The sequence below is a fragment of the Bos javanicus genome, chromosome 10 (genome assembly GCF_032452875.1).
Source record: "Bos javanicus breed banteng chromosome 10, ARS-OSU_banteng_1.0, whole genome shotgun sequence".
Taxonomy (NCBI): domain Eukaryota; kingdom Metazoa; phylum Chordata; class Mammalia; order Artiodactyla; family Bovidae; genus Bos; species Bos javanicus.
This window is the reverse complement of record NC_083877.1, coordinates 54533300-54548781: the sequence shown is the minus strand read 5'-3', so window position 1 is coordinate 54548781 and position 15482 is coordinate 54533300. Positions and strand designations below refer to the sequence as shown.

At 44.2% G+C, this 15482-nt stretch overlaps 3 protein-coding genes across 5 annotated transcripts in view; all 3 read right to left on the bottom strand.

Moving 5' to 3' along the window:
• The window catches only part of LOC133256263 (uncharacterized), a 48617-nt gene extending 38886 nt beyond the window's left edge, over positions 1-9731 (bottom strand). Inside the window, exon 1 of the mRNA XM_061431226.1 lies at positions 320-9731. Within this exon, the coding sequence (XP_061287210.1) occupies positions 320-972 (653 nt within the window). The 5' untranslated portion in view covers positions 973-9731. The remainder of the gene's footprint in view (positions 1-319) is intronic.
• The window catches only part of RAB27A (RAB27A, member RAS oncogene family), a 95138-nt gene extending 79802 nt beyond the window's left edge, over positions 1-15336 (bottom strand). Inside the window, exon 1 of one of the 2 annotated variants that reach the window (XM_061431227.1) lies at positions 15259-15336. The gene's annotated coding sequence lies outside the window, so the exon portion shown is untranslated. Of the gene's footprint in view, positions 1-15254 lie in introns of both variants that reach the window. The other variant, XM_061431228.1, reaches the window with a different exon arrangement.
• PIGBOS1 (PIGB opposite strand 1) lies at positions 13334-15349 on the bottom strand. Of its 2 annotated transcripts, none has more exons than XM_061431237.1 (2): positions 15259-15349; positions 13334-13933 (listed from the first exon to the last, which is right to left on the bottom strand). In XM_061431237.1, exon 2 carries the CDS (start codon positions 13856-13858, stop codon positions 13694-13696), a length of 165 nt encoding a protein of 54 aa, XP_061287221.1. In that variant the 5' UTR covers positions 13859-13933; positions 15259-15349; the 3' UTR covers positions 13334-13693. The 2 variants fall into 2 exon arrangements, with proteins under 2 accessions (XP_061287221.1, XP_061287222.1); XM_061431238.1 differs by having other exon boundaries at positions 15255-15343.
• Positions 15350-15482: the final 133 nt, after the last annotated feature.

Sequence of the window (15482 nt, the reverse complement as noted above, 5' to 3'; positions counted from 1 at the left end):
CCACCTCCATGCGGCCCCTAGCACCTGGATGCCGCCGGAAGGTGACCTCAGCCCCCAACCTGGGACTCCACCTAATCGGCACCTCGCCCAAGCTGACCCCTACCCCCGCGATTGTCATCGTAGAGTTTGTGCTGAGGGCCTGGGAGAAGCAAAGAAGCTTCTCCGGTGGGCTCTGCCTCCCAGAGAGCGGAGAGGAGCTGCAACCCCAACACCCGGCCCCAGGGCCAGACCCTCGGTGCGCCCGCTCCGTCGCGCTGCCCCGCGGGGTGACCGGCGCCCCGAGCCCGAGCGCGCCTCCCAGCCCGCGCCTCCGCCTCACCTGCTCCGCCCGCGGTCCCCACGCCGCTCTGTCTCTGCGCGCGGCGTCCACCCGCTGCCGGCCTTTTCGGGTCCTTGGCGGGTATTTTCCGTCTGGCCCCACATCACTTCCCGTAAAGGAGCGCGAGGTGGGGGCGGGACCTCCTCCCCGCCCTCCACCTCCAGCTTCCTCCTGTCACTTCGGGGCGCACCCCCGCCCGACAGGGCGAGCCCGCCGCCCCCAGCCCCTACGTACCTGCCCAGGGGGCCGACACAAAGTTCCCCACTCTCCTCTTTTAGCCCAAACCCAGTCTCCACTGTCCTTTCCTGGAAGGTGCCAAACCTTAAGGGGTTGTTTTCGTTTTGAGACACGGGGATGACATTTAAAAACTGCTCTGGGGTCGGGGCACTATAAGGTATAGTTTGGTGCCGCTCCCCAAATCTCCTCCCCCAAAGCCATTTTCTACAGGTATTTTTCAGGGCGTCAGGGTCAGTGTCTGTCTCTGGTCGCCACAGGTGCTGAGCGGTTGCAAAGTCGGCCCTGAGACCAACGGCTCCTGAGGCCCTAAGCGGGGATCTGAGGGGCGGGCTCCCAGCTTGCAGTGACTGCCCACTTCGTCTGGCTTCCCCGGGGGCCAGATCCGCGCTGGGCGTCCTGGCTTTGCCACTGTCCATCCGGCCCCGCCTGCTTTTCACTCGGGTAGCCTGGCATTGGTGTTCCTGGAGTGAGGGAAAGCTCTGGGATATACTTGAGAATGACTGGATGACTGGAGCGGGGTTGGGGGGGGGGGGGTAGGCCGTCAAAAAGGGTAGTTAAGTGGGGTAGTAAACAGGGTCTCTGCTCTTGAACAGTCGAGTTCAGATTACAAAATCTCTCTTATTTAAATTTCCAAGTATTAGAGCAATTCGTTAAAATTAAAAAAAAAGAAAAAAACTTGAAAGACTAGCTCCTGTAGCGAGACACCTGCGAGCCTCTGCTGCCCCCTAGCAGCTTCCGTCTCTCAGTGCCGACGGCTTTCTGTGGGCCGCTTGGACCTGTGGCTGTGAGGCAGAGGTGGGAAGCTTCAGGCCCGCAGGTTCTCACTGCTGCTGCTGCTGCTGCTAAGTCGCTTCAGTCGTGTCCGACTCTCTGCGACCCCATAGACAGCAGCCCACCAGGCTCTCCCATCCCTGGGATTCTCCAGGCAAGAACACTGGAGTGGGTTGCCATATTCTTCTCCAATGCATGAAAGTGAAAAGTGAAAGTGAAGTCGCTCAGTAAGTGTCCGACTCTTCGTGACCCTACGGACTGCCCCCTACCAGGCTCCTCCGTCCATGGGATTTTCCAGGCAAGAGTACTGGAGTGGGTTGCTATTGCCTTCTCCAGCAGTTTCTCACTAGAAGCTCCAAATTCCTCCTCCAGCGCCCTCAAGGTCTGAACAGAACTTTTGGGCCTACCCCTGTGAGCTTTCAGGCAAAGCATTTTTTATTTATTATTTTTTTAATTTTTGACCACATCAGGAGGTATCTGGGATCTTAGTTCCTGATCAGAGACCCTGCATTGGAAGAGCAGAGTCTTAACCACTGGACTGCCAGGGAAGTCCTTAGGCAAAGCACCTCTCAACCAAATAAGTCTACTTCTCAGCAAAGCAAAATGTTTGGAAGTCCTAGTCCACTGGCTCCTCCTATCTGTTCTATCTCACAAATTCTTCTTGGATCACAAATTCCAGCTGTCTCAAGGCCACCTGCCCAATTTCATTATCCTTTCAGACTACTCAGTTTGCATTACAGCACAATGAGCTTCTCAGATTACTTTAAAAAATCACATATAGGATGAATCATATGAAGTTGCTAAATATTGAATACATATTCATTTTAATAGTTCCAAGCAAATATAATGCAGTAATCGCAGAGTTAGGGATAACAGATTCACTATAGGGTGATGGTTTCAAGGGATATTCCTTAGAGAAAAGCCATCATGTCAGTGGAGGTTAAAACAGGGAAAGTAGTTCCATGTTCATGTGTAGAGGAAGTCTTGGGAGTCACTGATCAGCTAAGATCTGTTGAGGGTGGGGGTAAGGGTGCCAACAATGCAGCAACTGCTAATGGTTCACATGATTCAAGGAGCGCTCAGCCCTCCCCACTCCTACAGCCAGGCAGGGCTGTCACCAGGACTTCACCAGGCAGGAGATCAGAAAACAGCGATGCTGTGGCTCATACATTTGTCCTTTCATCCAGCAAGTCAAACACTGTGTTAGGTCCTAGAAATGCAATAGTGAACAAGGCAAACTGGTCCTTGCCCTCAGTGATCCTGTCCTCAAAGAGATCAACTTCTGTGCAGTGAGATAAGATCCTTGATAAGGGAAGTTGTTGATAAGGGAAGACTTAAGTGGCTAAGTCTGACTAATTGGAACACAAGTTAATTGATACCAAATCAGTACTTCCCAGAGACAAGTGATGTATAGATTCAGTTCAGTTCAGTTCAGTCACTCAGTTGTGTCCAGCTCTTTGCGACCCCATGAATTGCAGCACGCCAGGCCTCCCTGTCCATTACCAACTCCTGGAGTTTACTCAGACTCACGTCCATCGAGTCCGTGATGCCATCCAGCCATCTCATCCTCTGTTGTCCCCTTCTCCTCCTGCCCCCAATCCCTCCCAGCATCAGAGTCTTTTCCAATGAGTCAACTCTTCACATGAGGTGGCCAAAGTACTGGAGTTTCAGCTTTAGCATCATTCCTTCCAAAGAACATCCAGGACTGATCTCCTTTAGAATGGACTGGCTGGATCTCCTTGCAGTCCATGGGACTCTGAAGAGTCTTCTCCAACACCACAGTTCCAAAGCATCAATTCTTCAGCGCTCAGCCTTCTTCACAGTCCAACTCTCACATCCATACATGACTACTGGAAAAACCATAACCTTGACTAGACAGACCTTTGTTGGCAAAGTAATGTCTCTGCTTTTGAATATGCCATCTAGGTTGGTCATAACTTTCCTTCCAAGGAGTAAGTGTCTTTTAATTTCATGGCTGCAATCACCATCTGCTGTGATTTTGGAGCCCAAAGGAATAAATTCTGACACTGTTTCCACTGTTTCCCCATCTATTTCCCATGAAGCGATGGGACCAGATGCCATGATCTTCGTTTTCTGAATGTTGAGCTTTAAGCCAACTTTTCACTCTCCTCTTTCACTTTCATCAAGAGGCTCTTTAGTTCCTCTTCACTTTCTGCCATAAGGGTGGTATCATCTGCATAGCTGAGGTTATTGATATTTCTCCTGACAATCTTGATTCCAGCTTGTGCTTTTTCCAGCCCAGCGTTTCTCATGATGTACTCTGCATAGAAGTTAAATAAGCAGGGTGACAATATACAGCCTTGACGTACTCCTTTTCCTATTTGGAACCAGTCTGTTGTTCCACGTCCAGTTCTGTTGCTTCCTGACCTGCATATAGGTTTCTCAAGAGGCAGATCAGGTGGTCTGGTATTCCCATCTCTTTCAGAATTTTCCACAGTTTATTGTGATCCACACAGTCAAAGGTTTTGGCATAGTCAATAAAGCAGAAATAGATGTTTTTCTGGAACTCTCTTGCTTTTTCCATGATCCAGCAGATGTTGGCAATTTGATCTCTGGTCCCTCTGCCTTTTCTAAAACCAGCTTGAACATCTGGAAGTTCATGGTTCATGTATTGCTTAAGCCTGGCTTGGAGAATTTTAAGCATGACTTTACTAGCATGTGAGATGAGTGCAATTGTGCAGTAGTTTGAGCATTCTTTGGCATTGCCTTTCTTTGGGATTGGAATGAAAACTGACCTTTTCCAGTCCTGTGGCCACTGCTGAGTTTTCCAAATTTGCTGGCATATTGAGTGCAGCACTTTCACAGCATCATTTTTCAGGATTTGAACCAGCTCCACTGGAATTCCATCACCTCCCCTAGCTTTGTTCGTAGTGATGCTTTCTAAGGCCCATTTGAAGGATGAATAAGTGGGGAAGGTGGGGTGGTTTAGTTGCTAAGTCGTTTCCCACACTTTCAATGCCATGGGGTTTAGCCCGACGGGCTCCTCTGTCCATGGGATTCTCCAGGCAAGAATACTGGAGTGGGTTCCCATTTCCTTCTCTAGGGGATCTTCCTGACCCAGGAATCGAACCAGGGTCTCCTGCATTGCAGGCAGATTCTTCACCAGCTGAGCTACAAGGGAAGCCCTGGGGAAGGTGAGAAGAGAATTCTATGAAAAAGATCAGAAGAATGGCCTGGAGGCAAAAAAGAGAGAATGAGAAACTGGAGCAACTGAAAGCTCAGAAAAGCTGAAAAGAGTGGAAGGAGCAATCAAAGAAACTGGAGAAATAAGCAGAGGTTGGGTAATGAAGGACCCTGGAATGCTTATAATAAAGGCTAACATTTATTGACCATTTACTCTGAATCAGCCAATATGCTAAGAACTTTACATATATCACCTCATTTACTTCTCACAATTGCCCTATGAAATAAGCACTATTCTTGTCTCCACATTACAGATGAGGAAAAGGCGCATTAAAGAGATTAAGCAACCTCACCAGTTTTACATAGCTAATAAGTGGCAAAGCCAGGACCAGAATTCAGAATCCATTTTCTTAATGGCTGTGAGGCTAAGAATTGGCTGGGAAGGCCAATTAGCATGCTGAAATCCAAGTGAGGGATAACAGTGATCTGGTTGAAGGGGATGGCCATGAGGATGAGGATGAATAGACAGAGTTGAGATACTCAGGAGAGTGAATCAAGAAGACTTGGTTGTAGATGGGGAGGGAGAAGGAGGAATTCATGGAAATGCTCAGGTTTCTGGTTTGGGCAACTAGGAACCCCTAAGCAAAAGAAAGCAACAGGTAGGGAGAGTGAAACAGACCATAATCAACAGGTTCAGGACATTTCAACTCTGACATGCCGGCACCAGCAGAACATCCAGGTGAAACTCTTTAGTATGCAGTTGAAAGTGCTGGTCTGAAGCACAGAAGACAAGAACTGGAGCTATCACCACGCAGATGTGAGGGGCAAGGAGTTAGTCTAGAAAATGTGCTGAAAGGGTGAAAAGGGGACTTGGTGCAGAATCCAGAGGATTGCCCAGTTATTTAAGGCATGGGCAGAGGAAATTCAAAAAGGAATTTGAGAAAAGTGTACCCAGAGGAAAACAAAAGAAAGTTATTACAGAAACTGAGTATATTAAACCTCAGTTAAGAGCTTGCTTGTTTTAACTGGGACTGTCAAAAATATTTTTGTTTATAAGCTACATTAACAAAACTTACCTGTCAAATACGTCCATTGCAAATGTCAAAGTATATTCTTAAGTATTTTGTATCTAGTTGTAAATGTGTTAAACAATAAATTTTTCAGAAAATGCTCAAAAATAACACTTCATATCGGAAATAAACACTAAAAAAACCCCAAAACAAACAAACAAACAAAAAACAAAACAAAACAGAAAAACAGGGCCAGCTTGAAAGGACTCCAACTGACCAAATCTGGAACAATTTGAACATAAAAATAGTGATCATCAGGTTGGCTTCGTGGTCATGCAACCAAACACCACACAGGGCCCAGCACACAGAAATTATATTGCTCTGCAGTCACCGTCTTAAAGTTTTCAATAATTTTATCTTTGAATGTGTGTCTTACAAGTGAAATCTGATGGCACAATGGAGCATGATGGAGGCTTGAAGCCTCTGTATGTACATGGCTCTGACTCCTGCCACTGCCCACGCCTTTCTTCCTGGTTCAGAGAGTCAATTCCTAGGTAGTGTCAACTACAAATTGGCACTTACCAAGAGCATCTGCCATCTGCCATGGGGAGACTGAACCCCATGTTGAGACAGCTGTTGACCTTCAACAACCCCTGGGAGAGTTCAGGGTGGAGTGAGGCACTCCGTGCTCCAGGGAATCTGGTGGGACAGGTCTTTAAATAGTTGGATGTTTTTAGTGTCATGCGAGTGTATGTTCCTCGGCTCTTTCTTGTCACAACAAAGATTTGGAGTAACGGACATTAAAGCCCCCCTCGGCATGTCACAGCTCTCAGGTCTTCGATAGACGGTGTTATAGCTCTCAGGTCTCGAATGGACTGTGTTATAGCTCTTAGACAAATCAGTGTTACAGCTCAGTGTTATAGCTCTATTTTATTTAGAAGATAACAGGAAAATCCATCTTTGAGGCGTGAGGGCACGTCGATCCAAAGACACGAGGAGAAGATTGCCCCAGCACGCGGGGGAAGGAGAGAGAGAGAGAAAGAACTAGCTTTGGCTCCTCTATTTATATGTTTATCTCTCCCTGGGCCTGTCCTTTGTAAATTGGGCCAGCCAGGAGTGTTGTTTGTTTTACCTGAGGTCCTCACTCTGGTCCTTGGACCTCCTTTTGTTCTATTTTCGCGGGCTTTTCTCTTCCTTGTCTTTTGGCCACCGCCATTTTGGACTCCTTTTCCCTATTCTACCTACCTAACATTAGGAACAGATTTTATGATCTCAATTCTTGCATCTCCTCATATCTAGAGAAGCACTAAATCCCTTCATGGTGACATCAGATCCTCATGATGAACAACCAAAACCTTATATATTGACTTTCCCCCACTGCTGCTTTGGAGCAGTCTCTCAGAGCTATCTGAGATGCTGCGTCCTGGCTGCAGTCCTCATTTTTGCCCCAAATAAAACTTAACTCACAACTCTCAAGTTGCACCTTTTTTTTTAGTCGACAGTAGGTTGATAAGAAGTCCAGGGTCCTTGAAGAGGAGATAGGGGCCTGGGGCTCTCAAGGAGGTGATAGGGGTCTGGAGTTCTCAAGGAGGAAAAAAGGATAAACTTTTTTTCTACATTGCTTTGTTTTAGTCAATATAACAATGTATCTTGCTTGAGGACATGTTTCTCCTTCTTGAGATCCTTCTGACTAATCCTGTCATCTTAAAATGTATATTGTGGAAGTGGGTCTGGTAAAACCTTTACAACCTTGAGATATTCTTTTGATTTACTGTAATAACCAACTGAAAAAGTATATAACTCCCTTGCTAAGACTAGCAAGGGAGAACTCTCTGTCCCCCTTCTGAAGTCAGTCAGAAGCTTTCTCTGTCACTTTTTATACTTTAATAAAACTCTGCTACACAAAAGCTCTTGAGTGATCAAGCCTGGTCCCTGGTCCCGATGCTACATCTTCCTGGGAGATCACGAATCCAACATCGTTCACTGTAAGCTATCAGTCCCCTGGGACCTGCACGGCCTTGCATTCGCAACTCCAAAGCAGTGACTTGGTAACCTTCACCTGGGGAGGCCCAATCCACCACCTTCCACATGGCCAGGAGCCTGGGCGTGAGTACAGAAGAGATCAGGATTGAGCCCATGCCCCATGGCACCATGGGGTGGGCAAGAAGGCAAGTGTCCCTGCCCTAGTCTGACAGCACCATAGTACATTCTATGTGCCATGCAGCAGGGGCCTCCTGCCACCACTAACCAGGAATCAAGAACACTCCAGCATGGAAATTTGTAAACTCTGGGGGTTGCACACTCATCATGAGTTGGAGAAGTGGGTCCATGGAAAGAGACTGACTTTCTGATCCCTATCCATAGCCATGTATCTTCATTTTGCACTGAGCCCCACAAATCATGGGGTCAGCCCTGGTGATAATAATAGATTATAATTCACTGAATAAAATAGGAACCTGTGAACCATACCAACACATCACTTCTGCAGTATTCCCACCAAAAAGGTATAACCTGAAGCTATCTAACCCTCAGTTCAGTTCAGTTCAGTCGCTCAGTCATGTCCGACTCTTTGTGACACCATGAATCGCAGCACGCCAGGCCTCCCTGTCCATCACCAACTCCCGGAGTTCACTCAAACTCACGTCCATCGAGTCAGTAATGCCATCTAGCCATCTCATCCTGTCGCCCCCTTCTCCTCCTGCCCCCAATCCCTCCCAGCATCAGAGTCTTTTCCAATGAATCAACTCTTCGCATGAGGTGGCCAAAGTACTGGAGTTTCAGCTTTAGCATCATTCCTTCCAAAGAACATCCAGGACTGATCTCCTTTAGAATGGACTGGCTGGATCTCCTTGCAGTCCATGGGACTCTCAAGAGTCTTCTCCAACACCACAGTTTCAAAGCATCAATTCTTCGGCGCTCAGCTTTCTTCACAGTCCAACTCTCACATCCATACATGACTACTGGAAAAACCATAACCTTGACTAGACAGACCTTTGTTGGCAAAGTAATGTCTCTGCTTTTGAATATGCCATCTAGGTTGGTCATAACTTTCCTTCCAAGGAGTAAGTGTCTTTTAATTTCATGGCTGCAGTCACCATCTGCCGTGATTTTGGAGCCCAAAGGAATAAATTCTGACACTGTTTCCACTGTTTCCCCATCTATTTCCCATGAAGCGATGGGACCAGATGCCATGATCTTCGTTTTCTGAATGTTGAGCTTTAAGCCAACTTTTCACTCTCCTCTTTCACCTTCATCAAGAGGCTTTTTAGTTCCTCTTCACTTTCTGCCATAAGGTTGGTGTCATCTGCATAGCTGAGGTTATTGATATTTCTCCCGGCAATCTTGATTCCAGCTTGTGCTTCTTCCAGCCCAGCATTTCTCATGATGTACTCTGCATAGAAGTTAAATAAGCAGGGTGACAGTATACAGCCTTGACGTACTCCTTTTCCTATTTGGAACCAGTCTAATCCTACAGAAGCATTAAACAAATTCAAATTAAGGGATATTTTACAAAACAAACCAATATTCTTTGAAAATTTCAAGGTCATAAAAGGCAATGACTAAGGAACAAGAATAAATTAAACCAAAAAACCATGAACTAAATTCAGATGTGACCCTAAATTAGATCCCAGTTCAGAAAAATATTTTTGTCTTGTTCTAAAGGACATTAATAGGACTTAGTAGACTCTGAATGAAATCTGAGATTAGATAATAATATCCTATCAATCTTAACTTCCTGATCTTGATTATTACACTATAATAAACGAGAACATTCCTGTTTTTAGGAATTGCACACTGAAATATTTAGAGGTAAAGGGAATCACATGGGCAACTTAGTCTGTTTCCAAAGGATTTCAGTTCAGTTCAGTCACTCAGTTGTGTCCGACTCTTTGTGACCCCATGAACTGCAGCATGCCAGGCCTCCCTGTCCATCATCAACTCCCAGACCATGTCACCAACACCAAACCCATGTCCATCGATTCAGTGATGCCATCCAACCATCTCATCCTCTGTCATCCCCTTCTCCTCCTGCCCTCAATCTTTCCTACCATCAGGGTCTTTTCAAATGAGTCAGCTCATCGCATGAGGTGGCCAAAGCATTGGAGTTTCAGCTTCAGCATCGGTCCTTCCAATGAACACCCAGGACTAATCTCCTTTAGGATGGACTGGTTGGATCTCCTTGCAGTCCAAGGGACTCTCAGGAGTCTTCTCCAACACCACAGTTCAAAAGCATCAATTCTTCCGTGCTCAACTTTCGTTATAGTCCAACTCTCACGTCCATACATGACTACTGGAAAAACCATAGCCTTGACTAGATGGACCTTTGTTGGCAAAGCAATGTCTCTGCTTTTTTATATGCTGTCTAGGTTGGTCATATCTTTCCTTCCAAGGAGTAAGCATCTTTTAATTTCATGGCTGCAATCACCATCTGCAACAATTTTGGAGCCCAGAAAAATAGTCAGCCATTGTTTCCACATCTATTTGCCATGAAATGATGGGACCAGATGCCATGATTTCATTTTCTGAATGTTTGAGCTTTAGGCCAACTTTTTCACTCTCCTCTTTCACTTTCATCAAGAGGCTCTTTAGTTCCTCTTCACTTTCTGCCATAAGGGTGGTGTCATCTACATAGCTGAGGTTATTGATATTTCTCCCTGACAATATTGATTCCAGCTTGTGCTTCATCCAGCCCAGCGTTTCTCATGATGTACTCTGCATATAAGTTAAATAAGCAGGGTGACAATATACAGCCTTGACGTACTCCTTTTTCTATTTGGAACCAGTCCGTTGTTCCATGTCCAGTTCTAACTGTTGCTTTCTGACCTGCATATAGGTTTTTCAAGAGGCAGGTCAGGTGGTCTGGTATTCCCATTTCTTTCAGAATTTCCCACAGTTTATTGTGATCCACTGCTGCTGCTACTGCTGCTAAGTCACTTCAGTCGTGTCCGACTCTGTGCGACCCCATAGATGGCAGCCCACCAGGCTCCACCATCCCTGGGATTCTCCAGGCAAGCACACTGGAGTGGGTTGCCATTTCCTTCTCCAATGCATGAAAGTGAAGTCGCTTAGTCGTTTCTGACTCTTAGCAACCCCATGGACTGCAGCCTACCAGGTTCCTCTGTCCATGGGATTTTCCAGGCAAGAGTACTGGAGTGGGGTGCCATTGCCTTCTCCGATTGTGATCCATGCAGGATCACAATATGATCAAAGGTTTTGGCATAGTCAATAAAGCAGAAACAGATGTTTTTCTGGAACTCTCTTGCTTTTTCCATGATCCAGTTTAGAAAAACAATGCTTGAGTGTGCATAATATCCAAGCACATATATAGAGAGAGATTAAAGCAAATGTGGATAAATGCTAACATATGTGGAACCTGGATAACAAGTATATAACAGTTTTTTATATTATTTTTGTACTTTTTAAGTCTGAAGTTATTTCAAAATAATAGCTAAAAATTTCTTTAGATTCTCTTCAGAAAATCCCATAGGATCAAGTCAAGTGGCCCCCTTGAAAATCTATCAGTCGTGGCTTTCCCTCTTCAACTTTCTTGTTCTCCCTATCTCACCCTGCTGACTTTGGAGTCAAAATAATGGATTTGTGATGAGACTGCAGAACCACCACCTGCTGTTACCTGAAAGGCCCTGATGAGGCACTGGTGAGAAGGCCACTGACATGGATGTCCTTTATGAGCTGAGACTGACAGAAGATGCTGCAACAGGACTCCCAAGTTAGAAATAAAAGAATTTCCAAGTGGCAAAGGTCTGATGGCAAGTCATAACTGCTAAAATGGGAAACCAGGCTGGAATGCACCCAGGGTGTCTTGACTTGATAGCATACAGGGATATATGCCAATAGCTTAAAAGATCACCATATTCTGAAGGAATAGATGGGTGTTATTGTTTTGGGGAGAGAAAGGGGTGTTTCTTGACTCACATATTTTTAAAAGAAAATTAAGAACAGGGAACAGAAGGCTGTTGGTTTTCACACTGGGAATCAAGATCTTTTACCAGTTTCCTGATTTAAGTCATTGCATAAATTTAGACCTAACGATTAAAAGAAGCTGTGTTTACCTGAGGAAGGACTCAATGCCAGAAGAATCTACCATAAACTTTCCTCTGCTCCTACTGAGAGACCCAAGGCCTTTAACGAGGACAAAATTCACATCTTGTTGACTGCATGATCTGAGGCTGGTACAAGGAAGCTCTAAATGCGACCTTAGTCCCTCAGTTTAGAGTGCAGGGTCATTGGGGGTGGGATAAATGCAGGTTTAGCCCAAATTTGTTTTAGAGGAACCCTTTGTCATTCCTCCCCAAATTCAGGTCCATGGATAGGATATATATAAATATATATATATATATATATATATGTATACACACATATTCACACACATATATATACACACTCAGTAGCCGGCAGGGACCTCACATTGATCTTACAGGAAGAGCTGTGCCTTAGTCTATTCAGACTGCTATTAATAAATTCCACTAAATAAGTGGTTTAAACAACAGGTATTTTTTTCTCACAGTTTTGAAGGTTGAGGTGTACAAGATCAAGGGGCTGGCAGAGGTAGATTCAGTGTATGATGAAGCCTCTTTTCCTGGTTTGCAGACAGTCACCTTCTTGCTATATCCTTACATGGGTGAGAGAGAGCGCATGTCTCTGATATCTTTTCTTTAAGGGCACTAATCCTATTGATGCTTTTAAACATAGGTGGCTCTGATGGTAAAGAATTTGCCTGTAGTGCATAAGACCCGGGTTGGGAAGATCCCCTGAAGAAGCAAAGGGCCAACCACTCCAGTACTTCTGCCTGAAGAATTCTGTGGACAGAGGAGTCTGATGGCTATAGTCCATGGGGTCACAAAGAGTTGGACAGGACTGAGCAACTAACACTACTATTAATCCCACTGATAAGGGCTCCACTCTCAGGACCTAATTACCTCCCAAACGCCCCACCTCCAAATACCCTCACAAGGGGATCAGGGCTTCCCCTCCTATGACTGGGGGGATGCATTCAGTCCATACTACATCATTATTGTATAAAGAACCAACTGAAAGCCTCTCAATCTGCTTTCCCTGACTATGACAGCAAATTGGAGGCAATTCGTGCCAACAATTGCAGACATTAATGCCACCTTCAAATATATGAAGGATATAGGGGTGGGGCATCTCCACATTGCCATTCAAGTCACTTCTTTGGGCCTTGCAAAGACTAAACAAACGTTTTAGAGATGGACGGTGATGCTGGTCACACAACAATGTGAATATACTTAATGCCACTGAAATGTGCTTTAAAATCATAAAAATAATAAATTTTATGTTATATATATTCTATACCACACACATATACTAGATAGATTATGGAAGAAAACAATGGACTACCCCAACTGCAGCTGCTACTCTGGAAGCAATGGGGTTTTTTTCCTCCTCTCTGACAGTGTTTTTTTTTTTTTAATTTTATGTGGCTACATGAGTATTCACTGCTAGGCACAGGTTTACTCTAGCTGCAATAAGCAGGGTCTTCTCATTGCAGTGGCCTCTCATTGCAGAGCACAGCCTCCAGTAGTTGCAGCATGTGGGCTCAGTAGTTGTGGCACATAGGCTTTAGTTGTCCCGTAGCACGTGTAATCTTTCCAGACCAGGGATCAAACCCATCTCCCCTGCATCAGCAGGTGGATTCTTAACCACTGGATCACCAGGGAAGTCCTCTCTGACAGTTTTATTGAGATATAATCTCACATAATAAAGTTGTAAAGAGTGCTGAAGTATATTAAAGTAGGCTAATTGTAGGCTAATTGAGGTGCATTCTGCATGAGGTAGTTGACTTGGTTAACTTCATTTACAAACATAACTGTAAACACAATTCCAGCTAGTTTATATACTCTAGACTGCCAATGTATAGGCCGCATTCCCAGAAAAATAAGCCTCAACGAGGAAATAAAATATTCCTTAACACATTCATTTTTGCTTAAAAGGAAACATACTCATAGATCCTGGTGAAAAGACATAGAATGGCAAAAAGTAAAAGTAAACATTAAAATTGACAGTGCTACTTTTAAAGCTAATTTAAAATCACTATCAATAATGTATTTACATTTAAAGTATAATTGATAACTTTTTACTATTTATAGGGAATAACTTTTTACTAATTATTAATACTCAATGCATAATTTCAATGGAATTTTAAGCAATTACAGTTCAACTCCATGTAGTATCAACTATTCTTCTCTTCTGAGTCTTGTACCAATTTCATCTTTTCTTTTAACTCCTTCTGATCTCTGTAATACTGTTCAAATACTGGTTGATAAATATATATTCCTCCAGCAATTCCAAGGAGGCTAGCAAAAAGCAGTTGTGGAAAAGTCAATCTTCCAAACATTTTTTCATCAAACACTTCACAGCGCAAGGATGGTTCTAAAAAAACAAACTCCACATCCAGGAACTCTCTTCAGGTCTGTATACAAAGAAAATGGGAAGCAAAGCAGAAACTCAGTACTATATCCTTTATAAAGCCTTCATGCCACAACTTTGCTCCTGCATAAACAGTATTTTTCTCATAATATGTAAATATGCTTTTTGATGTAACTAAAATAGGAATATAGACACAAAGGGAATATGAGAAATGAGGGTTAGAGGATGGTGTAAGATAAAGCTAAATGCTATTATAGAACGTTTTCAGAGGTTTTAAACTGATACTTTATTAAATGGCAGAAGTGTTAAAAAATAGAGGAACATACTTTTTATGCCTTTAAAGGTATACAAAAAAAAGGTATACTATTAAAAGAAACAGCCATCCACGAAAGTTAAATGTGATTGCCAATCTCATCTAAAGGGGAGAGATTTGTTACTTTTCATTATTACCTCTTTACGATTTCATGACAATATGTGTGATTAAAAACAATTTTTACAAACTAAAAGATTTTCTAGTTTCCTCTGATGCTATAGTAGATACAAACTGGCATCACCTCTAAGTCATCTACTATCCATTTTTGACAAAAAATAAAATAGGGATTTCACTGGTTTTACTTTTAACAATTGAAGAGTTAAGATTCTAGAACTTCTCAGAAAGTTATATTCCTTGCAGTAGTCTATAGTCTGATAAGTTCTATGGTTCGGAGATACTAAGTACATATTTATAAACAGGTAAAACAGAGCGAATCATGTTTATGTTTTATTACAGCAATACTTCACAGCATCCTAAGCCAGTCTCCGGGGTCACAAAACTCAACAGTGGCGGAGTAAATAGTAGCTGCTTCTTGAAAGTGAAAGTGAAGTAACTCAGTCGTGACCGACTCTTTGAGACCCCCGTGGACTGTAGCCTACCAGGCTCCTCCGTCCATGGAATTTTCCAGTCAAGAGTACTGGAGTGGGTTGCCATTTCTAAAGTCGTAATTTACTATTTTTCTGGGGGGAAAAGTCTTTTTTCCTCCTGGACTCTACACTTAACTAGATAAATGAGAACTTCACCAAGCAGGTTTTGGTTCGATGACTAAGTGTAAGAAAAGGAGACATTTGCAAGTCACCTCCTTGTAAAACAGACAATTAAACCGCAAGTAAATTCGGGAAGGTTCCCCTTCCGCAACTAGTTCGCTAAATGACCCTGACCAAGTCCTTTAACCTTTGTGGGGCTTCATTTTCCACATCTGTACATGAGGCTAAATTACCCTTATCTCGCCCACGTCGCTCAACAAATAGTCACTGTAAGATCACCCAAGGCATGCAACGTTACACCAACACTTCCGTTTGTAATTATCAGTACTATTATTACCACTCACACACCGTTCTGCTTCAGCTCCCCGCCGCCTCCTGCCTGCACCCGCAGAGGTGAGATCCAGTTCCTTTCAGCAGTTTCCGGACCCCAGCAGCAGAGACCACGAAACCAAAGGAAGTAGGGAAAGCGTGGACCAGTCCACGGCGAAGACGTAGACGCGCTGCCGAACCAGCAATAGTGGGCCGCGGGGACCACCGTTGGAAGTGGGCGGGACGAAGATGCCTTTTTCCCG

Coding starts and splice junctions, on each gene's coding strand:
- PIGBOS1 (XM_061431237.1), bottom strand. CDS start 13,858: ATGTTTGGAAGATTGACTTTTCCACAACTGCTTTTTGCTAGCCTCCTT.